General features: G+C 34.7%; 1 protein-coding gene across 4 annotated transcripts; it reads left to right on the forward strand.

The window, feature by feature from the left end:
- The first annotated feature begins 17,228 nt into the window (after window positions 1–17,228).
- Window positions 17,229–23,293, forward strand: LOC131043411 (VAN3-binding protein). Of its 4 annotated transcripts, XM_057976604.2 has the most exons (10): window positions 17,229–17,745; window positions 17,935–18,102; window positions 19,117–19,425; window positions 20,021–20,125; window positions 20,362–20,430; window positions 20,546–20,912; window positions 21,294–21,506; window positions 21,627–21,676; window positions 21,963–22,020; window positions 23,029–23,293. In XM_057976604.2, exons 3-10 carry the CDS (start codon window positions 19,126–19,128, stop codon window positions 23,217–23,219), a joined length of 1,353 nt encoding a protein of 450 aa, XP_057832587.1. In that variant the 5' UTR covers window positions 17,229–17,745; window positions 17,935–18,102; window positions 19,117–19,125; the 3' UTR covers window positions 23,220–23,293. The 4 variants fall into 4 exon arrangements, with proteins under 4 accessions (XP_057832587.1, XP_057832586.1, XP_057832588.1 ...); XM_057976603.2 differs by having other exon boundaries at window positions 17,229–18,102; XM_057976605.2 differs by lacking the exon at window positions 17,935–18,102.
- The last annotated feature ends 1,718 nt before the right edge of the window (window positions 23,294–25,011 follow it).

The following is a 25,011-nucleotide window of genomic DNA, read 5'->3' on the forward strand; positions in this document are numbered from 1 at the left end:
ATTGCTTACATTTCTTGACAAACTAATATGAGTCTTTTTCCATATTGGGCCAATAATATCCAGTCCTGATGAGTTTCTTGGCCAAGGTAGGACCACTAGCATGCGGACCACATATCCCTTCATGCACTTCCCGTAACGCAATCTGAGCTTCGTCGCTTTCTAAACATCTAAGAACAGTGCCATCTAGACCTCGTCAGTATAGGATATCAGCTAAAATGACATATCGAGAGGATTGGCGAATGAAAGTGCGGCGTTGGTTGTTTGATAGATCAGGAGGTAAGATATTGTCGCGAAGGTATGTGAATATGGACCCATATAACTGGGATTCAGGACCAACAACGCATATCATTTCAGTAGGAGTGATCTCATATGAAGGAACCAACAGATTGTCTACCAGGAACTCATAGCAGGTTTCATTTTGAGGCAGGTCAATTAGTGAAGCAATTGTAGCCATGGCATCTGCGGCGCGATTCTGCTCTCTTGGTATCTGCTCAAAGTCTATCTTTGTAAAGTGCTGTTTCCGATTATCCACCATTTGTTTATAAGGCAGTAATTTTTCATCTTTTGTTTGGTAATCATTAGTTGCTTGACGGATAACAAGTTGGGAGTCTCCAAAAACACGAAGTTCCTGGATCTTCCATTGAACTGCAATTCGTAATCCTGTTGTTAATGCCTCATATTCTGCTATGTTGTTGGTGCAAGGAAATGATAAGTGATATGATTTTGGTATAGAATCACCTTGAGGAGTTATAAAAAGAATACCAGCTCCTGCCCCATGCTGTGTGTATGAACCATCAAAGTATAATTGCCATGGCTTTGCATGTGATATTGTTAGAATGGATTCATCTGGAAATTCTGAATTTAGAGGAGCATCATCTATCATGGGAGCATCTGCTAATTGATCTGCGATTGCTTGTCCTTTTATTGCTTTTCTATCCACATACTCAATGTCGAATTCACTCAATATCATTACCCATTTGGCCAGCCGCCCAGTAAGTGTAGCTTTGTTGAGAAGGTACTTTAATGGATCAATTCTTGCAATCAACTTAGTTTTGTGAGTGAGCATATAATGTCATAATTTCTGTGAAGCAAAGACCACAGCGAGACATGCACGCTCGATTGGTGTGTAGTTTAGCTCATATCCCACCAATGTGCGACTGATATAGTATACTGCTTTTTCCTTGCCGTCAGCTATTTGTTGCGCTAAGAGTGCCCCCAGTGCTGTTGGAGTAGCTGAAATGTATAATAACAGTGGTTGATCTGGAACTGGTGGCATCAGAACTGGTGGATTTAGAAGATAGTCTTTGAGTGTCTGAAAAGTTTGTTGACAGTTATCATCCCATTTGAACTTGATGTTTTTATGTAGCAGGTGCTGGAAAGGATTACACTTATCTGCAAGTTGTGCTATGAATCTTCGGATGGACTGGAGTCTGCCTTGTAAGGATCGAAGTTGACTGATATTTCTTGGTGGTGGCATGTCCAAGATAGCCTTGACTTTTGCTGGATCCGCTTCAATTCCTCTTTTGGATACAATGAATCCTAGGAGCTTCCCAGAGGTTACTCCAAAGACACATTTCTTGGGGTTTAATCTTACCTTGTATTTTTCCAACCGATCAAAGGCAACTGAAAGTATGTCCAAATGTGTATTTCTGTCTATTGATTTGACCAAGAGATCGTCAACATAATCTTCCATGGTTATGTGCATGAGATCATGAAAGATAGTGGTCATTGCTCTTTGATATGTAGCACCTGCATTTTTCAGCCCAAAGGGCATGACATTCCAACAAAAAGTTCCCCACACACAAGTGAATGATGTTTTATGTTGATCCTTAGGTGCAATTCTTATCTGATTATAGCCAGAGAATCCATCCATTAATGATAGCATTTCATGACCTGCTGTGAGATCAACAATCAAGTCGATATTTGGTAATGGGAAGTCATCTTTCGGACAAGCTTTGTTGATGTCTCTGAAATCTGTACATATTCTGATGCTGCGATCTGGTTTGCTGACAGGTACTAAATTAGAGATCCATTCGGGATAATCAATTGGGCGTATGAATCCGACATCGAGTAATTTCTCAAGCTCTGCTTTGACTAGTAATGCCACTTGTGGATGCCTTTTCCTTAATTTCTGTTTCACTGGCTTTGCCCCCGGTTTGATTGTCAAATGATGCATTACCAAATCCGGATCCAGTCCAGGCATATCAGCGTATGACCATGCAAAGTTGATTTGTCATTCTTTGAAGAAGCTTATGAATTTTGATCTTTCGGACTCTGTTAATGATTGAGCCAGGAATATGTTGTGTGGAACCTCTTCTGTACCAATGTTTGTCTTGATAGTCTCCTCTACCAACATGGATGACTTTTTCTCATATGATGCTGGGAGAATGTCGAGCCTTCCATCTTCGGGCGCCTCAGAGAGGTTTTCGCCCTCAGATACGTCCTTTCTTTTTACTTTTTTGGGGTCAGATAGCGCCACAGTGTGGTTTTCGGCATAAGACCCTTGTTTTGTTCTTATTTTCACATTTTTGCGACTGGAAGATCCGACACCCTCACCAAAATATGCCATGTTGTTGAGTTCTATGGTGTATCCTGCTTTGTGGTCCCCAAGGGGAAGATCATCTCGTATGCCAAGATAGTCGATAATAGCTTCGTCATTTTGAAATGTGTCAAATTGTGCTGATCCTTCATAATCCCAGTCAATGAGTTGGGGATGAACAAGGGGAAGGCCTTTAATGTTTTCAGAGTTTGCAGGGCTAAGAGTGAAGATATGGTTATATGTGGGTATATCGAGGCAATCGTCGAGGTCATCAATGGCACTCTCCTCGTCAGTTTCGATCGCAAGCGAATCCAAATTGTCATCAGTAGTAGCGCTTTCCGAGACAGGTGTCCTTATCCTATGTGATTTCGACCTAAGACCTTGAAACGAAGACTGTGGGAAATCCCTATGAGTTGTTTCTTGACCAACTCTGAATTTGTTATAAAACTCCTCTTCTTCTGTGGGTTCATCTGGCTCTCTGAATGTCTCGGTGAGCTCATAGTCACTGGAGGATTTATCTGAACCCCATTCCCATTCATTGGAATCTGTGGAATAGCAATCTTCTTGTTGAACTTTGGCAATTTTGATTTGTGATGCCTCTTCTGTCCTTTTTGTGTGGATCTTGGAAGTCAGAAAACCAAGTCCCTTTGAGCGTTCTCTTTTTACAGTCAATTCAGGTTGTAGGGGTTCCATGACGCCATCTTTGCGTAACCCAAGAGGGCTTTTTCCATCATACCCAAATTTTTGTAGAATCTTGAAGCCTTTGCCATATTTCTCACAAGGTATATTAATCTGATCATGTGTGTCATCTTCAATGTCTTTATAGAGCATTTTGTATAAATCTTCCTCTTCTAGTTCGCCCCATCTTTGAAAAGTAGTAGGATCCCATTTGAGCATCATGATGAATGTTTGCTTGTTAGGATGTGGCCTTCCAAATTCTTTTGGAGAGCTCATGACTTGTCGTAAATACATGGTCTGATTTAAAGTGTATTCTCCCATGCCTTTGTCCTGAAATCTGCCTTTAAGTTTACCTTTTTTTGATGTCGAAGGTTTTAATGACTCAGGGTCAATGTATGCCGAAGAAGGAATAGCCTCACGATTACTGGGAATGATGGTCTCCGTATGTGATCTCAGGTTATTGCAATATATGAACGGATTAGGATCACCGTTAACTGTTACTTCGACTCCATTATGAGGAAACTTAATGCATTGATGATATGTTGATGGGACTGCCCTCATCTCATGAATCCAAGGACGTCCTAGCAATATATTATAAGTGAGATTTAAATCCAGGACCTGACAAACCACATCCTTTGTAACTGGCCCAATTCTTAGAGGTAAGGTGACCGTGCCCTTGGATGAGCGTTCTTCATCATCATATGCCTTGATGGTAATTTGGTTCTTTGAATTCACAGCTTTATCGGAATATCCCAATTGTTTAATGGTGCTCAACGTACAAATGTTTAGACCAACTCCTCCATCTATCAGGACTCGCTTTATTTGATGCTTGTGTATGAAGGCTTCAATATGTAATGGTGCATTATGTGGCTGACTTATGGAGGCGTCATCAGCTTCTGTGAATGTAAGGGAATGTGGAATGGATAGGTATCCCACCATGGCTTGAAACTGGTCCACGTTCAGATTGGTAGGAACGGTGGTGTCTCTCAAGATTTTGTCAAGAATAGCCTTATGAGCAGGGGATATGCGTAATAGTTCAAGGATTGAAATGAGCGCGGGTGTCTTCCCTAACTGTTCTACAAGGTCATACTCAGGTTTGGTTGATGAAGAAGCGGTGTTTTTAGTGGAGGCACCTGGCAAATCTCGACGAGTTGTAACATGACATTCAGATGTAGGCTCGAAAGAAGATCCAACACCTCTTAGGACAATCTTGGGTCTTTGAGGAGGATTCTCAGGATTTTTGTTCTTGATGGTAATAGTAGAGATATGATTGTCCATTGAGATGTGATTGATAGTTGAGTCATAGTTGTAAGGTGCTCTAGTATAGTTGGCCTGATCATCTGTGACTTGGGCTTTTCCTCTGTCATGCTTTGGGAATGGTTCCTTAAACATCTCATGTTCTTGATTAGACGAATGTCCCTCAATCTCAATGTCACCTCTATCAATGAGGTCTTGCACGATGTTCTTCAGTCGATGACAATTTCCTGTCTTATGACCCTTGCTCTTATGAAATTCACAATACTCATCATCATTCCACCAATTCGGCTTAACCTTTGGTTCATATGGAGGAAAATCTGGAACTGTGATTACCTTGTTTGCCACAAGCTTCTTGAAAACTGACTCAAGTGGTTCTCCCAATGGAGTGTACTTCCTTCGTGATCTGGAAGTTGTTTGAGTATTCACTTGATTGTTTGTAGAACTTGATCCTGAAAAGATGAACTTGGGTCTTACTGTATTGGCATCAACAACACCATCGTTGACTGTGTTCTTGTTTTTATTCCAAAATCTTGGCTTGTCTTTTCCTTTAAAGTCATCTTTGTTTTCCTTGAATAGCTTAATAACTCCTTGTTCAATTAAGACCTTTTCTGTTGCTAGGCCCTTTTCAATAACATCCTTGAATGTGGACAAACAAGCTTTCCTTAGATCATAGCCAATATCCTTGTTAATGTTTTGAGTGAACATTTCTACCATTTGTTTTTGGGGAATTTCACAAGAGCATCTGCTGGCTAGATTTCTCCATCTTTGTAAAAATGATGCAAAAGATTCTCCCTCCTTTTGCTTGGTGTTGCACAAAGTAGTGACTGAGATATCTGTTTCTATATTGTAGGAGAAATGCTGAATGAATGCCTCTGCTAAGTCACCCCATGACTTAATACCAGGAGGTAGTTGAGAAAACCATTCCATAGCTTGATCTCCTAAGCTCTGCGGGAACAACCTCATCAAGTATGTTTCTTCTGCTGCTACCTATATGCAGGTTGTGAAAAATTGTCTTATGTGTGCCTTGGGGTCTCCTTTCCCTCTATACTTGTCAAATTTTGGCGTCACAAAGTGTGCAGGAAATGGAGGCATTGGGATGCTCTTATCAAATGGATAAGGACATATGTCTCTCATAGTGTATGTTGGTTTTGATGTGCTCATGTCCTCCATTTTCTTTTGTAAATCTCTTATTTGTTGCTCCAAATTGCTCTTGGGAGGAGATCTATTTCTTGTAGCATACCCCATGTTTGGGACGCCAATTTGAGGAGGAGCTTGTTGCATGTATGGATGATACTGATCGTAGACATGTCCATATGGAGGTCTATATTGATGCGGCATATATGGAGCACTTGGTATAGCTTCATGTTGAGGAACCCCATATCTATTTTGTGCATATATACCATATTCAATAGGCATTTCATTTTCCATTGTGTTGCCCCCAAATTTGACATGAGGTTTCCTTATGTCCAAATTTTGAGGATGCCTTTGAGTATCCACTTGTTTTGATTGATCCATAGCTGGAGCATGTGATTGAGCATATCTATCTGCATAAGGCTTCCATAATGGTCTTCGAAGGTAAGTATCATATGTTTGAGCTTGTGTATGTGGGATTTCTGGTTTTTGAAGCAAAACTGATGGTGACTCAGGCATCATATTCGGTCCTCTATTTCCCCCACTATTGGGTCTCCTTTGATCCATGTTGGATTGAGTTTGTTGCGAGGGTCGATTTTCCATAAGTTGAGACATGTCAAAGTCATGAGGTATTTTAGCTCCACTTTGTGCCATCATGTGTAAGAAGTATTGTCGATCTCTCCTCATTATCTCTTCAACCAATCTATTGAAATGAGGATTCATTATGGATTCTTCTATATCTGCTGATTGTATTGAAAGGTTGTCCACATTGTCATTGTGTGTAGCATTGTTGTTTGTAGTGTCTGTGTTCTCAACATTTGGATTGTTTCTATAAACCTCCATGTCAGGTAATGTAGTGTGCTCAGGATTGAAAAATAAATCATTGTCATACTCATAAGAACTCATGTTTGTGGACTCTTGAGCTTCTTTAGCTATTCTCCTAGATTTTTGAAGGTGGGTTTCAACCATGAACTAGGTGTTTGACCAAGATGTGAGAGACTAGATGGAAAATGAAAAGAGTATGGAAGACCAAGAGTTGTATGGAGTGTAAATGAATCTTGAGGTGTACTTGCAATGTCCAAAGTGTAAGACCAAGTATGTAAGTAGTAGAGTAGGTGTGACTTCCAAAGAGAGGATAGTTTCTCTTGATGAGGTAAGCTGACCTTGACCCTAAGTAAGACCAAATGAGACCCAAAGGTAAGAAACCTTGATGAGGGACCACTTAGCAAAGTGTAGTTGTATGTAGTGTGTTGACAAAGTATGATGAGGACAAGCAAGTGACCTTTTGACTCAAGTTTAGACAAGTATGAATGTAAAATGAGATGTGAAGCAATGATAGACTGTATGAGACCCAAGGACAGATTGAATGCTAGATGAAACCTGAAGAAACAACCTAGGAAGCTCAAGTATTCCGAAACTGATTTCTCTTGTTTGTTGGACTCTGAAATTTGCAATTTTGAACACAGACGCGACTGTATCCTGACACAGACGCTACTCTGTTAAACACAGACGCGATTCTGAGATTTTCTTGTTTATGTTTGCTGGACTGTAAAGTTTTTTGCAATTTTGGACACAGACGCGTTTTCCAGACACAAACGTGTCTCTGTTCGACACAGACGCTTCTAAAAACACAGACGCTATTCTGCCCTTCACAGACGCGCTTAGATTACCCAGACGCGGTTAAAACAGACACAGATGCGTTTCTGTAAACTTCGTGCAATTTTTCCAATCTATGAAATTGTTTTGCTGTGACCAAATCTGACTGTTTGACTATTTTTCGTGACAAGAGGACACAATGTTGATGAGGACTCAATGTTTGCTAGTGTTTAGACTACAAAAATGACTCCAAGAAAAGTGTGTTGTTTGGTGTAAAATTGTTTTGCATACACTTGAAGACACAAAAGACCCAATGTTTTGTTGTTTGGTCTTGAATGCTTTGAATGTTTAACATAAGTCAAGCACAATTCTTATGGCTGGCCAAGACAATAGTTGTTGATCCCACATAGGGTTTTACCCCCGAGGCTACACTATTCAGAGCGGATACTTAGATGCTTGACCTCACTGGCTCCACCCTCGGCACTCACTTCTCGGGTCAGCCAAGCATCAGTCCCCATGAAAACTCCCCATGGCGAACTTTGTATCTCTACTAAGAACCGTATTTGTGTGGGCTGCTACCAGAGGTCCGACCTCTTGCCCCAACAACTAGAAGGATTTGGGCCTCTAAAACAAAATGGTGCTAGTAAGGGCATCCGCTCGTGTGGCCATACATGCGGCACTTTCAGCTCTGTAAATACAGAAGGCTCCCAGCCGGTAGGGGTTATGCCCTACAAATGATCAAATAAATTTGATGAAACGGGTTTATGGGGAGACATAGTGTCAGTATGAACTAATCAGCACACGTTATTCATAGTTTTCACCATGAATACATTTGATTATAGTGGTTCGGATGAGGTGGGTTTTCCTCGCTACCACTTGGGTCGTTCTCTTCTCACTAGTAGTCCTAATGACCACACGGGAAGACAGGCCCTCTAAAGATTAAACAAAAAGAGCCTATTGCTCAAGACACAAAAGACAATGATTCAATTTTAGTGCACCAATGGAAGTGTTTGCTAATCTATGAAAACAAGGCACACAACAAAATTTCAAAACCCTAGCCAAGGACCTGCAACAAAATTTGTTAGTAGTTTGGGTTGTTTCAAATGATCACCCCTTCCTGCAAGCACATAAGTTAGGTAAATTTTAAAACCCAAAAGACTTTGTGAAAATAGGGGCCTTCAACCAAACGATTTTGCTTTCAAGACAAGCTGCACCAATTTTGTTAGCTAGATCAGAAAATGTTAGCTCGAAATAAACCAGATCTGAAACATTAAATGCAAGACAAAATGGCGAAAAATGAAAACCTAATTTTTTTTTTTTTTTTTTTAACATAGACGCGATTTTACCTTACATAGACGCGATTCTGCCCTACACAGACGCGATTTAACACTTCACAAATGCGTTTCTGCAAAAAAATGTAAAACAGAAAATCCTGCAAAGCACAGACGCGATTAAAATGATCACAGACGCGACTCTACTACACAAACGTGGTTCTGTGAGGCACAGACGCGGATAAAAACCACAGACGCGCTTCCCAGACACAGACGCGGATTAAAATGACACAGATGCGTTTCCTTAACACAGACGCGCCTCCCTGGAACCTGCAAAATGAAATATTGACAAAACACAGACGCGGATCTAGTTGTCGCAGACGCTCCTGAAAACCAAAAACGCGATCCGAAAGTTTGCAGACGCGGAAAAACCTAAAATGTCGTCGAAAAATGTCCGATCTGCAACTTCAAAAACGCAAAATCTACAACAAAAAAGGTTAAATGCAAAGGGACAAGGGTCCCACCGGGCATGCCAAAATGTATATGGTGAAAATGGATACAATAATAACAAACATTGAAAGACTAAATGGATTCAACCACAAAACCCTAGCCTAACAATCAACAAAGATCCACCATAACATATGAAGATTACCTAAGACAATGCAAATCGCATGAAATCACAAAGATTATACCATCACATGTCCAATAGGGTTTTGATCTCCATTCTTCCTATCTCCATTGATCTTGCTTGATATATTTGCTCTCAGATTTTATATGCACAAGAGCTCAACAAAGAACGAAATGTGGTTGCAAGTAGGATCGTAGTGTAGCAAGTTCTCCAAATTGTCGATTAGGTCATTAGAATGCTTCATTAGGGTTTGATAGTGAAGAAGACATCTCCTTAAATAGAAGACACAATATGAAATGGAGGGATAAGATTGAGAGGTGTAAAAAGGAGGTCGGCTAGGATTAGAGGGTAGGTGGAAGAAATAATAAAATAATGAGAGGGGTAGGTAGTGTATGAATTAAGAGATGAATGACATGTGTCATGGGTAGAAAAGGTTAATGAATTAATTAAATAAATAAAGATTTATTTAATTAATAGAGGAAGTAGGATAATTAAATAAATAAAAATATTTATTTAATTTAGGAAGAGGATAATTTAAATAAATAAATGTATTTATTTAAATGAAAAATAATGCTAGAAGAGGATAAATGAATTAATTAAATAAATAAAGATTTATTTAATTAATAGAAGAATTAGGCTTAAATAATTAAATAAATAAAATATTTATTTAATTAGACTGGACAATTTTAGGTGTCTATAGTAATATCCCTTTTTCCCTTTTTTTTTAATGCTATCTTTTTATAAATCATTTATTGATGAGACATGAACAAATAAACAAGAACCTCATAATTAATAATGTTAATCCTTCCATATAATATTAATGTTTTAATACATTTTGTGCATCTATTCTCAATTTTTTTAAGCCGCCCTTACAAATTAATTGGAATAATAGTGCCCTCAGTTGCATTACAAAAGACTCATTAGCGCAATAATTGGGACAAAGGGAAGGAACATCATGACTTATCTCCAATTTATTTTTGAAGTATCTGATGAAGGATATGTCTTATATTTCATTAAGAATATCAAAGTTATAGTATATGTTAAAAGAAAAAAGAAAATTCCTCAATATCATATTGCCACACTGATAAAGAGGAAATCATATACAAAGGGAAAAATATTTATTTATGAAATGTATAGGATAGTAAATATGCAGAAGTAAATTTAATAAATTGCTCAGTAGCATTTTTTTTGAGATCCAAGATATTTGTTGTTCTATTTTGTATTTGATCCATTTTTTTTCAATCAAACTATTTATAATGGGTGGCCATCGCCCTTATAAACTGTCTGGGGAGCAAACCTAGAAAGGATAGCTCACTTGTTGCCGAAAATTTTCTATGGATCATTACTATATGTAGTAGCATGTCTATTTTGTATTTTAAACAAGACAACTAATTATTCATCCTTCTTCTCATGAAAATATACGTTGATCTCCTTGCTACCAATTATTGGACTATATTTTACATTTATGAGGAATATTATATGATCTTTGGCAAATGGAAAATGCATACTATTATGTTCTTTCTTTGCACCAAAAATAAAATTTAATTGATTACTATGTTACTAACTATATTATTTCTTCTATGGCAAGGTTATGCCTTCAAAACATATGGTGCAAGTGCTATTACATGGATGGTGCAATACTTTAATAAGAAGACTATCCTCTATATGTCTTTGAATCAAATGGGCAAAATATGAATATACTAGCTCCTGATGAATCAATATGGCCTTGAAGATTTATGGAAGAGTTCCATTTGGATACATATAAAAGTACCATCTTACTTGAAGTTACTTTACTCTTTCTAGAGAATATCAATTTCAAAAGATCAAAATGAAGATCATGGGCACCTCACTCAAGTGAAAGTATTCTATAATAAAGACACCTTGAAGATCATGGGCACCTCGCTCAAGTGAAATCATTCTATAATAAAGACACTTTGAAGATCATGGGCACATGCTATATATTAGAATTTTATCCATCACTTTGAAATCCTCTGTGCAGTGATTGGTTTTAGGTGATGCCATTAAGGGGAAGTGTACACGACACCACCTAGTGGCTAAATCCTAGATGTAAGACCTAATAGGCATAAGAACTTTAGGCATTATATGCTCCAAATTCAAATAATTATTGGCTTTAGGTGATGCCATTGAGGGGGAGTGTGCATGCCAATGACACCACCTAGTTGCTAAATCCTACAGGTAGGCATATGTCCTAATAGGTATGAAATAAGACCTATATAGGCATTAGTAAGTCCTTTAAGCCTACAGATAGGCATATGTAAGTCCTTTTTTGTTTTAATTACTATAGGTAGGCATTAGTAAGTCTTATAGGCACATTTGTGCTTAAGTCCTACGGGCACATTGTAAATTCTTCTCCTTGTAAATCTTCCACTTGTAAAAGAATTGTATTAAGTCCTATGGGCACTATGTAATGAACCTGGGGAGAGGCTAATTTGAGGAGACCGCGGGTCCAATATAATTTTTTAAGACCTCATAGCATCATTTTTAAAACACTAGGATTATAAATTATGACAAGATGACTTTCATGTAGTCCGAAATGCATGATCTTCACATTGGCATATATTTGTGTCCCTGTTTATCACTGTCAAAGAAGACCTACATTACTGGGGTGCTTCATTTTTTCTTTTATGGAAATTGACATGTGACCCCCTATTTACATTAAGGGGGAGTGTTAGAACATAATGTTATTAGAGATCACATCCTTATAACATTTATATATAATGTTCTAATATAAGGTTATAAAACCTTATATATTATATGCTTTATAAGCATATCCCATTTGAAATAATTATAATCTAATAACTATTAGATTATTAATTATTTATGAGTGGGGGTTATTGAAAAGGTGTGACTAGTGAAGTCACCCTTCCTCCTATATTTAAGGAGGTTCTCTCTCATTTGAGAGGTGTGTGAATTTGGAGCTTTATGGTGAGTTGTATTACTATGCACAAGAGGTATTATTGGCCATGTGGAAGTATTGGAGGAGCATCCCCAGGTTCAAGTCTATTTTATGATAGACTATATTTGTAAGTGTTTTAATAAAATGATGTTTTATGGGGGTTTTTACCTGAAAGGGTTTACCCCATGTATATCTTGTGTAATGTCTATATTTATGCATGTATGATTCTTATTTCATTTATTTTATATCTTGTTTATAATGATTAGTATCCTAATATCCTAATTTCTAACAAAAAGCCACCGGGATTACTAGATTGTTGTAAGCACTCAAAAATTTCATAATATTTGCACAAAAATACTCCAATGATTAAAATTTTCCCTCAAACTTTTCTAATTCTCAAGTTCATATGAAAATGCAAGAGAAGAGCATACTCAGTTTTTAGAAAACCTCTAGGAAACTTATTAGCTCCCCTTGGATCTTTCAAATAAACAAACTAAAATCTATTTTTGCACTTGAATAACTTTGATACTATGTTAGAATCTAAAAAGATGAATAACTCAATACAACTACTATAAATGTATAAAAATAAAACTGTGAATGTAAATGATACAAGATCAAAATAACAACATAGAGCTAGTCTCCAAGAGAGAATTCAAAAGAAAAAAAATAGTCTAAAGTAATTACAATTCAATAGAATGAAATACAAAGACTAGCTAGGAGAGAGTATATATTAGAAATGAGAGAGGGGAGATGTGACAAATGCGACCAATAGGAAGAGACCACCATAGTAGCCTAAAAATAGGCAAGTGTAACTCCCATGGAAGATGTCGAAATCTTGCACTCACTCACATTAATACTCAATTATTCCTAAGCAAACTTAATTAAAAGTGTAGAAAAAACCTAGAAATAGAAAATTAAATAACCAACTAGAAAATAAAAACCTACACTAATAATAGAGGCTTGTGCGTTGATGGATTCTGAGGCTCTAAGTCATTAGTTAGATACATGTAATGTGGTTGTTGGGAGTTTTGATAAGGGTGAATGCCCTAGGGTTTCCAATGAGCTTGAGGTGGAAGGGAAGATTCAAATTGATAATCCTTTTATTCTCTAGTTGTTGAGTCATCTACTTGGCTTAGGAATTCGCTTGTTGTGAGATTGTATGACAATCATCCCAACAATGAATCTATTAGAAGATGGGCGCTTCAAATTTGATAGCTAAGAGGCTAGGTTGAGATAGCTACTATATTGAATATTTTTCTTCTTTTTCCTTTTTCTAAGTTGGATGAAATTGTTTAGGGATTCTTCTTGATGGCCCCTAGTTTCTAAGGAAGAATGGCCTTTTTCTTAAAAAATGGTATTTGGGTTTCAATCTAATGAATGATTCCACCTTCAATTTTCTTATTTGCATTCATCTAATAGGGGTGTTGTTGAAGTGCTAGGATGATTTTTTTTTATGATTATTCCTTATTATTGTTGGTAATATTGTACTACTAATTCTATACAAAATTTAAGAAGCACTTTTTGTTTACTAGATTTTATGTCTTGTGGAGAAGGATGGGGTGATCCCTACTTGGATTACATTATTTTCAAAATATGGAGATTGGATTTTCAAAAGCTTTCTTGTTATTTTTCATTCTTGTGGTAAAGGACCACACTAATACTTCTTGCTTGAGCAATAAGAAAAATGATTATGTTTGGAGGAAAAATGAACAAATGCCTACTATTATTGAGGAGTCTAATACTACCTTTGAGTAGGCATAGAGGGAAGATAATGATGATGATGATGTGGATGATGTGGATGACCCCACAATGCAACAATTAGCTGTGAGCCTCCTACATGGGAGGTCTTCGGTTTGAGTCTAGGGAAAAGCTTGACTTATAAAAATAAATAATAATGGACACCTCTTTTAAAGCTTTAGGGCTGGATGAGGGATCTACATGTGGTCTTATGATGTTACATGTTATAAGAAGAAAAACTTAGAGGATAAGGATTCTTGTATTTTGGTAAAGCAAAAATCTTTCCAACAATTTTTCAAACCACCCTAACTTTGTGTTGGTTTATTATGAGGTTTTGTAATGTCTATCTTTTGTAGTGTTGTAGTTGCTCCTCTTGATTGTCCTTTGGTATCGTGTTGTACTTCTTGCATCTTTCTTTTTTACAAGAATCTAGATCCTTTCGAAATTGCCACTTAATTAAAAAGAAAACTTAAAATAATCATATTTATCATTAATAATAATAATAATAATATATTATAAAATTTCAACCAAAAATTCACATTCTTTTTCTCAAATTAATTTATTATTTGTATCCATTCTCTTTTAAATTATATTTCATTTGATATATCTTCATAATTATCTTGTTGGTTGTTTTTCCTATTGAGCTATTGCTCTACATATAATCCTCAAATGAAATTTTGTTCAACATAAATATCTTTTTAAATCAATATTTAAAGTACATTTTGACATTTTATATAATTCTCATCCTCACAGAAAGTGTACTTAGTAGCTCCCTAGATGTGTTAACACTTTTGCTTAATCTTGCCACATAATGCAATGGAGTATACATCCTAAAAAATGTATTGTATTGGGTCCTACAACTATCAGCAATGATAATGCCTTCCATCTCTGAAACTAATGAAATTTGGTTCATTAATCCTTTAAGTATCAGAGACCGTGTTGAACCAAGAAATTATGCAAATACAAAAAAAAGTGGATTCCATTCTGAAATAAAAGTCTTTGAAGTAAAGTTGATTGATGTCTAGAATAATTCATCCAAATGTATAAGAGTCATTTTTTTCAAACCTTAAAGGATGATACATTAAAAAATTAAGGAACATGGGTAATAAGTGGTTGGTTGGTATCCCAACATTCATACTAAAATTATTATGTAGTGCATATCAGCTTTCTCTAACATATATTAAAAAATCAACTACCAATCATGATAACAGCTACCATTATTCTGTGAGTCCCCATTAAAGCAAACTATGATAGACATAGAATACACAAACAGTGAAGCTTCTCTTCCTTGCAAACATAGGCACTTGAATGATGGCACTTCTGTATACAAATATTTCTGGGAATATAAGTAATGTTAGCTTTTGTGAATGCTTTTGAAGCTCAAATGTGCTGTTCACCACTTTCACAAATATAAACTATGTAGAAATTCAATAGCCAAATATAAAAGAGACTCTCATGAACTGTTTTCAGGGAATTATATTAGAATTTGTTGGGTCCTACAAGACCATGTGTAGCTCCCATTAACATGTATTAATCTGCCTTTGCTTCTGTGGAAATGAAAAAACAAATAAAGACATGTAACAAAAGTAAGTGCCTACAACCATAGTTAAGGGAATTATATATGCCAATTCTTTTAATTTGTTAAAAGATATAAACTGGGTTAGAGTAATCATTATATATTTGGGAGTTGGTTTTATGAAAAGATGTTAATTTGTAAGTTCATTAATATCTATAGATTTTGATGAAACGATAAGTTAATGTGGTAGCATTTTTAAGAGTTGATCGTGCGAATAACCGTCTTACTAGATTTAGATGAAAATGCTGATTTGAGAGTTCACTAAAACATACAAATCTACAAATTATTGAACCTACATATAACATTGAAATTCATTCTATATATAAATAATATGGAAGTACATTAATATCTGTGGGTTTTGATATAATGGCAAGTCTAAATTTGGTATCATTTCTAAGAGTTGATCTTGTGAATAACCGTCATACTTGATCTAGATGAAAATGCTGACTTACACATACAAATTTACAAATTATTGAACCTACAAGTAACATTTAAATTCATTCTACATATAAATAATATGGAAGTTCATTAATATTTGTGGGTTTTGGTGTGACTGCAAGTCTAAATGTAGTATCATTTCTAAGAGTTGACCTTGAGAATAACCACCCTACTAAATCTAGATGAAAAAGTTGATTTGAAAGTTCACTAAGACACACAAATCTACAAATTATTGAACCTAAATATAACATTTAAATTATTCTACATATAAATAATATGGAAGTTCATTAATATTTGTGGGTTTTGGTATAATGGTAAGTCTAAATTTGGTATCATTTCTAAGAGTTGACCTTGTGGATAACTATTATACTAGATCTAGAAAATATTGATTTCAAAGTTCACTAACACATACAAATTTACAAATCATTGAACCTACATATAACATTCAAATTCATTCTACATATAAATAATATGAAAGGTCATTAATATCTGTAAGTTTTGTCATAAAGGCAAGTCTAAATTTGGTATCATTTCTAAGAGTTGATCTTGTGAATAACTATCATATTAGATCTAGAAAATATTGATTTGAAAGTTCACTAACACATACAAATTAAAAAATGCTTAAATCTAGATATAACGTCATTCAAATTCATTCTACATATAAATTTATAATTACTAAATCTAGATACAACATTCAAATTCATTCTACAAGTAAACTAATATATCTATATTGTTGTCATTTCTGATTGAATAAAGAAGAAAATAACAGTTTTATCTTTTTTGTTTTTCTTTCACAGATAAAAAAGATAATACCATTAAAGAATTAAACATATCAACATAATAATATCTTAATTAAATTTTAAGATTTTGAATAATCTTAATTGTAAACTTTTCTTCTATCACTTAATGTTGACTTAAATATCACTTCTATTAATTTTATTGAATGGGTGTGGTCATTACCTGTTTAAGATTATCACCTCTTATAGAATTGAGCACTACCCCAGTAGCCCCTTTGATGGCATGTTCATAGGTTGTCTGACACTTTCAATCCTTTTATAGATTTTCTTCTTCCATGGTCTGTAGTTGGCATATCATTCCTGCAATCCATCTTTAGAAGTGAATGAATTGATGACTTAAAAATGTAAGTAGATCATATTGAAAATGTTTGAATGAGTGCACCAACAGAATATTCGGGGACTGAAATATTTTATCACATTCTTTTTCTGAGCTAGACCTCTCATCAAAGGTAAACCCCACACTATGAGTATATAAACAAATTTATTATCAAAATAAATCTTTTCACTTCGCTTTCACAGATGCTTTCAATTAAAAATCTCAATTACTGTCAAAAGCATTAAGTCAATAAGATCCCACCTGATGGACATAAATTTTCTCCAAAAGTTGAATAACAGAGGGCATATATTTTTAACCATTCCAGCAACATTGAGGAACAAGTTGAAATAGGCAGCCATTAAATTCTAGAGAATGTAGCAAAAGTAAACTATTAAATTGATAACTCAATTATTAATGACCAAGCAGTCCAGTTCTGCATTATGGTCTGGAATCCATTAGATACAATGATGATATTTGGTGGATGCAATTATAAACTTACAGTGAATATAATTTGAAATGCTGATTTAAAAACACATAAAATTGTTTCTACAAACAACTTTTTTGAATTATAAACCTAAGAATGCAAACTCAGATCCTAAAAATAATAGTTTTTTAATCTAAATGGGTTTAGGTTCACCAGATCAAACTCACATCTAACCACTGATTTTTATTTTTTATTTTTGTTGCAGAAGAGAGAAAAGAAAAGCAGTTGGAACTTTCCTTCTAGTGCTTATTAAAAAAAATATAATTACATTGTTTACTAAAGATAGAGATCATTTTTTCTCCTCGAGTGATTCTGCAAATTTAGATTACACATAGAACCAGCTTAAAAAGTTTCAGATTAAATAGATTTTGTTGTCGAATGTATATTCCATCCCACTACCTCTTGATTTGTTGCAGATTTTTTTAATCCAATGGTTATTTGGTGTGTTTCTTGTGGGTGACTTTGTATTGCTGTCCTAATTATAGTTTGTTTTGGATGAATGCATTTTTATGTTTTATTGCTTCCTGATCATATTAGTTCTAATGAATTAAGTGAATTATTATGAATAGAAAACATTTGGATTCACTGCTACAATAACGCCCAGCAGAACTTTATAAATTGGCTCGGGGCACATTCTTCCATTGTTAAAAAGCTGTGATCTGCACTCTGGTCCTGCTTCAAGGTCGGCTAAGTTGATTATCAATTGGCCTGAGAAGCTCAACTGCTTCTCTCCACGGGTGGGTCTTATTATTTGGTAGGATGGTGATATGATTGTGCACACCATCACTATATTTTCATATCTATTACATCTACTTTCCTGTAAACTCAAGGTCCCAGTCTATACAGGTCTTTATGACATCTATTCAAATGATATTCGATTTCTCTAATCAAACCCCATCTTTATGACCTATTTATTGAGATGATGTTCAATGGCTTTCATGAAATCCCTTGATCCAAGAATTACTCCTGTTTTCCTACCTTGCTGATGTTTTCAGTTGTAAGTCGCTGCACAAAAGAAATATTTTTGGCCATCTTTAACTTGGAACATAGTGTCACTTTTTGTTGCTGGTTCTTGTCTCTGTGTTTTAGTCCCATGTTATTGTTGTTCATTCTTGTTGTAGAAGGTTTTGGAACTCTTTCAAAGCCCTCTTCCAATTCATAGAATGCTTATCTAATAAATAAAAGAACTTCGATCACTAGTACCACTTCATTTGTCATAGAATCTCTTCCTTAGAAGTCATGCACTGTCAAATTTTGGATCTATTATCTTGAAATTTCATGTCTGATCAAATGATTATGTTGCTGGGTCTTGTTTCTGTGTATTACTCTCATGTGATCGTTGCTATTTTTGTTGTGAAAGGTTTTGGAACCCTTTCAAAACCCTCTTTCGATTCATAAGTGTTGCTGATTGTTTGGCCAAATGGGCGTCGGTTCAGATACAGGATTGGAATATTTTGGATAAGGGGCATTTGCCTCCTGATATGACTCATGTGCTTTATCAGTTAGTTGATAGTGAGAGAGCCCCATGGTGCTCCTTTTGTTGGGCTATTTGCTTCTTTGTATCTCTTTATTGATTGAATAAATTTTTACCCTTCTTTTAGTTAAAAAATCAAGAAATTCGACCATTAGTTGCACTTCATTTGGCATAGAATCTGTCCTTAGGAGTGGTGCAATGTCAATTCTGGGCCTATTATCAATTGAATTTCATGTCTGATGAAATGATTATGTTTGTTATGATTTTTTTGTTGCAGGAAGGTATTATGTCCGACTTAACAATTTATCAGAAGGGGAACTTTGTGCACACACTGAGCAATATAGAAGAGAGTTTTCCTGCAATGGATTTGTGCACTCCTAACGACATACCATTCAATCCTATTCCTGAAATTCCTTTTGAACCAATGGAATTTCTTTCACGTTCATGGAGCAGTTCCTCAATAGAGGTAATGCAAGCTCTGTCACCAAACTCACAAGAAAAGAGCCGTGCAATGGTAGTGAGCCCATTCTCAGTCACTTCATCCAGCCTTCAGTTCACTTCAAGCGAAGATTGCAGATCACCAACTGTAAGTTTATTAATGTTGGATTGTATTTATACTCTAGATGCCAATATCAGCTATATTTAGACAGAGCCTGTTCCCAAGAGAATTGGGAAAACTACAGACCGGAGATATGTATCACAAAGATATCTTATGTACTATGTAGTCAGTTTATACCTTAGAGTACATAGTAAAGAAAATTAACAGATGCAAAAGTAACTTAAGACAATGAAACAATCATAACATATAGAATTGGATTGACAACATCTTCATTATATTATGTTTTCATCTAAAATGTAGGTCTCTGCTTTACATATCACAGTATATGTCTCTTAGTTCTACTATTCTATAGTAAGCTAGTGATCTATTTCTATACCTCGGACCATATGCGGTGGCCTGAGTTGACTCTGTTCTTTATCTTCAGCCTGCCAACAGAGCCCATGAGGTGTAGAGATGAAATCAAAGGACTAATAATGCCCTTGAGTCCTTGGTCTCTCGAACCTATCCAAGTTTATATGCTTGCTTAGATGATTGTTCCTATGCATGTGTAAGTTTAAATACATCTAAATCTTTCATATAAGTAAACTTTGAATTATATTGGAGAGTTTATGCTGATTTGCAGGATCTGTGTCCACTTATTCCCAAGAGAGATTCTCGTTGTGGAATGGAGAAATTCTCAAATCAGGAAGAATTTCCACCCACTCCACGGCTAGCAGAGGATCTTAAGGTAATGTAGCCTGTAGTTGCAATTTCTTTTTCTCCCCTTCCTCTTGCAGTAAAATTGGAATGTTGTCTAAATATTGGACTGAATTGATATTGATTCAAAGTTGATACTCACTAAATTAGACCTCAATTGGGCAAAGACTCCCTTGGGCATGATGGGGTTTGAAGACTAAAACAACCATGATTTCAATTTTTGAGTTCATCTGCCAATTCTAATCTGTCTGTTTATATTACTTTCAGGCCTGGCTATGGATGCAGCAAACAATACACCCTGAACTGAACCTTGGAAAGAGACTTCAGAAAAAATTGGTATGTAAGCTTTCATCTTCTATATACCATAAACAATCAAGAAAACCATACTCACCATGCCAGCTTTGTTTCATATTTCTAAGTAAAAGAACTAAAATAATCATATCTGATGCAGTTTCCAAGGAACATGACCTGCTTGAAGACTATGTTACAAGCATCATCAATCAAAAAATGGATTAAAGATCTCAAAGATAAGAAAAAAGAGGAGATTAGGCTACATAATGCACAACTGCATGCAGCCATTTCTGTTGCAGGAGTGGCAGCAGCACTTGCAGCCATAGCAGCTGGACATATCAATGAAGATTCAGAGAGCAAGACAAATGTTGCTGTGGCATCTGCAGCTGCCCTTGTTGCTGCACAGTGTGTGGAAGTTGCTGAGAACATGGGTGCTGATCGTCACAAAATTTCCTCAGTTGTTACCTCTGCCGTGAATGCAAAAAATGCAGGAGATATTCTCACTTTAACTGCAGCAGCAGCAACATGTAAGTTTCAGTAGTGGCTCATATTACAGTTTTCTACAAATAGAGGATAAAATCTCAAATAACAAGTTAACATTTTCATTAGTCCTGTTTTACTTTCTTTCATCAGATATACCTAATACATATTTTACATGCATATCTCTTCTAATTCTCAGTGCGCTGTGTTTCTGGATTCAATTGGCTAGAAATTTATTTGTATCAACGTTCAGATCCATCATCAAGATGAGAGAGCTGTAGATGATGATGAATCATGGAGCATGATCTAAAACATTGATAAAAATAAATTTCTACACAGTTGAATCCAGAAACACAACACATTGATCATTATGAACTGTGAAAATCTAATCTATATGATCTAATTCTGTTATCATTTCATTTCTTTAGCCCTAAGAGGAGCAACAACACTCAAATCAAGGCCTAAAAAGGAAAATCATAAATGGAGTCATTCATCTGTTATACCTTTTGAAAAGGATGGCAGTTGTACTCCTAAAAGTCCTAATGGTGAAGACACAATGAGTGGAAACAGTGATGCAGATTTTTGTAACAGCAGAGCACTGCTTGCCAAGGGCACTGAACTGCTTCTACACATTGCTAATGGTAAGAGCTAGTCTATTTTGATTAAAAAACATTCTCCTCAATATAATGTTCATATATAAAGTATATGATCTGAACTTATAAAACAAATTGAGATTTAGTGATCAGCTGTATCATTTGCAGGCAAGCCAGTGTGGAAAAATGTGTGTGTCTTTCTCAATATTGATTCACAGGTTATTTTCTGTGCCCTCCTCCACAGTATTAGCTTAACAAATTACAAACTTTTCAAAAGAATGTAGTAGGATCTTTTTATACTTAATAATTTCTTCTTACTTTTATGTTATTATTTTTATTTCAATTGACTATTATGGTGTGTAAAGTACTTGTGTTGAAACTTGATTAACAATCTACCAATATAGTATTAAAACTTATTTGATTTATAATCTATCAAAACTCTTATATATGAGAGAAGTTTTTAATATTTTGAATATTATATTGATTTAAATTATAAAATTTCAGCTTATTTTAAAGGTTCGTAGCAAGCATATAGGTGGAGCTTTTATCAAAGTTAAAGAGAGTATGTTTCTTTAACCTTTACATTCTATTTTATTATCTGGATGTTTAAATTTAATATCTATATCAAAATTAAAAAGGAAAAAGAAAAAAATCAAATTCAATCAATTTCATTCTTTGATTCAACCTATCAATTTTCAATAAAATATATTAATGGAAAACAAATGAAAACACTCTACAGTTTAGAATATAAAATATGATTAAAAAATCATTTAAATAAAATTTATATAAAAAATAAAACATATTATTATTATTATGATAAATATACTATCATTTATTATCAATAATAATTCAAAAAGATTTTAATCTATTTTCTTATTCAATTAAGATAAATTTATCTTGAAGGAAAGAAATTCACCCATCTTTAATACACCATTTTATATATTATGAAACAAAAAATATATTAAATTGTTCATATTTATAAACATTTTGTTAATAAAATCTAACACAATATACTTAAATTTAGAAGAGATGAATAGATAAATTAAATTAACAAAATTTACTAACTATTAATTGATTTTTTAAAATAATTAATAAATTATATTTAAGATTTGAGTAGTTCTTTAAAAAACAATATTCATATAACTTGAATGATTATTTTTTATTTCAAACTATTTTATATTATTAATTTAATTTTATAATTTACTTTAAAATATTTCAATTTCATATAAAGTAACAATTTAATTGACAATTCACAACTATTAATAAAACTTAGAAAAAAATTCTATCTTTTATTTTTATTTAATTAAAATTATTTTAATATCTTTATTATATTATTTTATAATTATAATATATATTTGAATATTTTTTAATTTTTTATTTATTCAATTATATATTTAATTAAAAGGTTGCTGTTGAAATTTATTTAAAAATATAAACTACAAGGCTTAAAATATAAAATATCTAATAATAAATATTAAAAATTTAATTTTAATTTTAATTTTAGTATGTAATTTAACATTCTAAATAAATTGTATATACTTAATTCTTTAAATTTTATTGTCACTTTTAGGTGTTATATTAGAGGTGGAAGCTTGGCCAAGAAACGGTTTGAATCAAGATGATGAACATTCACAATTTCTTTTGATGAGAACAAGTGGAGGAACAATGGAGTTTGAATTCAAGGATCATTTTGAACATCAACTTTGGACATTCACAATTTCTCGACTATCAATGTATTCATCTCAAATAAAATTGGAATGATGTGGATTGTAAATATATTCAAAAGGAACTTGAACCAAGACTTAATGTTATTCAAATTTATATTTTCTTATTTATTGAATTTGTAGTATAATATGCATATTTTAACTTTACATTTTCACATTTTAATTATAGTAGCTTGGAAACAACATTATAAAGTTTAAATTGACTTTAAATTTTATATTTGATAATTAAAGTAGCAAACTAGGGTGTTGTCCCTTTATACAAACCACCCCGAAGGTAGCAACAAGCCATTAACAACATTGATTCCAAACATAAACTATCAAAAACAAATAGAAGCCTTATAATGAAATGTGTTTTTAACTATAGTCAAGTATGAAATACTTACAAAAACTAACAATCAGAGCAACCCCATAGTGGTTAGGCAAAAAAATTGCTCCAGTCTAAAGTAAGGAACTTGAAGAGATCCTTGTAATTTTCTTCATTATCAACATATTTTTTCCGGACCTTCCTCTATAGCAAGCACAAAGTAGTAGTCGGGATATGCATGAATTTGGAGCTGAACCTAGAGACAAGCACCAATTTCTTCTCCAAGTTTGCCATCTTCACCTTCAAAGCCTCCTCGAATCCATAGTAATGGCCAAGCACTTCTCACAGGTGTAGTCCTCCTTAGTTGTGTGTGTCTCCCTATCTAGGACGTCATCCTTTGATAGATGGGCTATTTTTGTTAGGTCTAGGGGCTCTAGGGTACTCTTCGATTGGGTATTATAACATCCTCCTCATCCTTCATCTCCTCCACCTCCTTTGGATTATCCATGTTGGTGTTTGTAGCCTCCTTCCCTTTTTTATTACCCACTAGCTCGTTAGACCTACATGGGTTAGTGTTTCTTGCACCTTTTCTTGCACCTTTTTCATCCCCTTCACTACCAATCTCCTTAATGTGGGGTTGAGCCTAGAGTTTGGGCTTTTTAGTTGGGGAGGGATAAATTTACCCTTCTTAGCATTTCTTAAAGGGGTATCAATGTGTTTGATTTTTCATACACTAGTAGCAATGAGGCTAGAAGTAGTAGGAGTGGTTTTAGATCCCTTAGGGGTAGTTGAGCTTGAAATTGGCAGAATAAAGTAGGGGATTTAGAATGCATAGCGACATCTATGACAACAATGGGTTTGGAAGGACATAGGGCAAGGTGAAACTAGTAAAGCCTAAATATGAGGCCTTGATAGAGTGGAACAAACTTCTTGTTTGAGTTTTTATTAGCATCAAGTGCATCCCTTAGGATTTTATCAAGGGAATTCAGTAGGAAGAAGGGGAAACAAATCAAAGCATTATGGTGGAAAATGGTAAAAATAGTAGACCTTAAACCTTCCTTCAAGAGTGAAATATTTCATTATCATTAGGTATACTTGGTGCTAGGGAGAAGATAGCTCTTCACTATCAAATTCACCATGCACTTTCACTGGCTTTTCTCCATCCTTGAAGAACAAGGCCAAGTTGTCATTGTCAGCAACACAACTTTGCTTCTTCCAATTCCTCCCTTAGTGGGAAGACCAGTAGCCCTAGCTATGGCATCCTCATCGACCTTAGAGGAAATGCCCCCCATTCTAATCCTACGATTCTCCCAAGACATAGAAAAATGAATGGAAAGATTTTCATCAAAGCCATTCATACTTTCAATAAATTGAACAACCCCACCCTTGCTACATATATTCCAAACAATCTCACTATCTTTGAATTCCGAATGAAAAATAGGTTTAATTCTAACCCTATCATCCCCCATTTTCCTAGTAGAGTTGCAAAGAGATTTAGCCAAAGAGTCGTTATTACAATAAGAAA

This window comes from Cryptomeria japonica, chromosome 5, assembly GCF_030272615.1.
Source record: "Cryptomeria japonica chromosome 5, Sugi_1.0, whole genome shotgun sequence".
NCBI lineage: Eukaryota > Viridiplantae > Streptophyta > Pinopsida > Cupressales > Cupressaceae > Cryptomeria > Cryptomeria japonica.

Excerpts from the sequence above, each read along its gene's own strand:
- LOC131043411 (XM_057976603.2), top strand. The coding sequence starts at position 19,126 with ATGTCCGACTTAACAATTTATCAGAAGGGGAACTTTGTGCACACACTG. Across the intron at positions 20,431-20,545 it reads AGAGACTTCAGAAAAAATTG|TTTCCAAGGAACATGACCTG; the intron begins GTATGTAAGCTT and ends TATCTGATGCAG. Across the intron at positions 21,677-21,962 it reads TTCTCAATATTGATTCACAG|CTTATTTTAAAGGTTCGTAG; the intron begins GTTATTTTCTGT and ends ATAAAATTTCAG.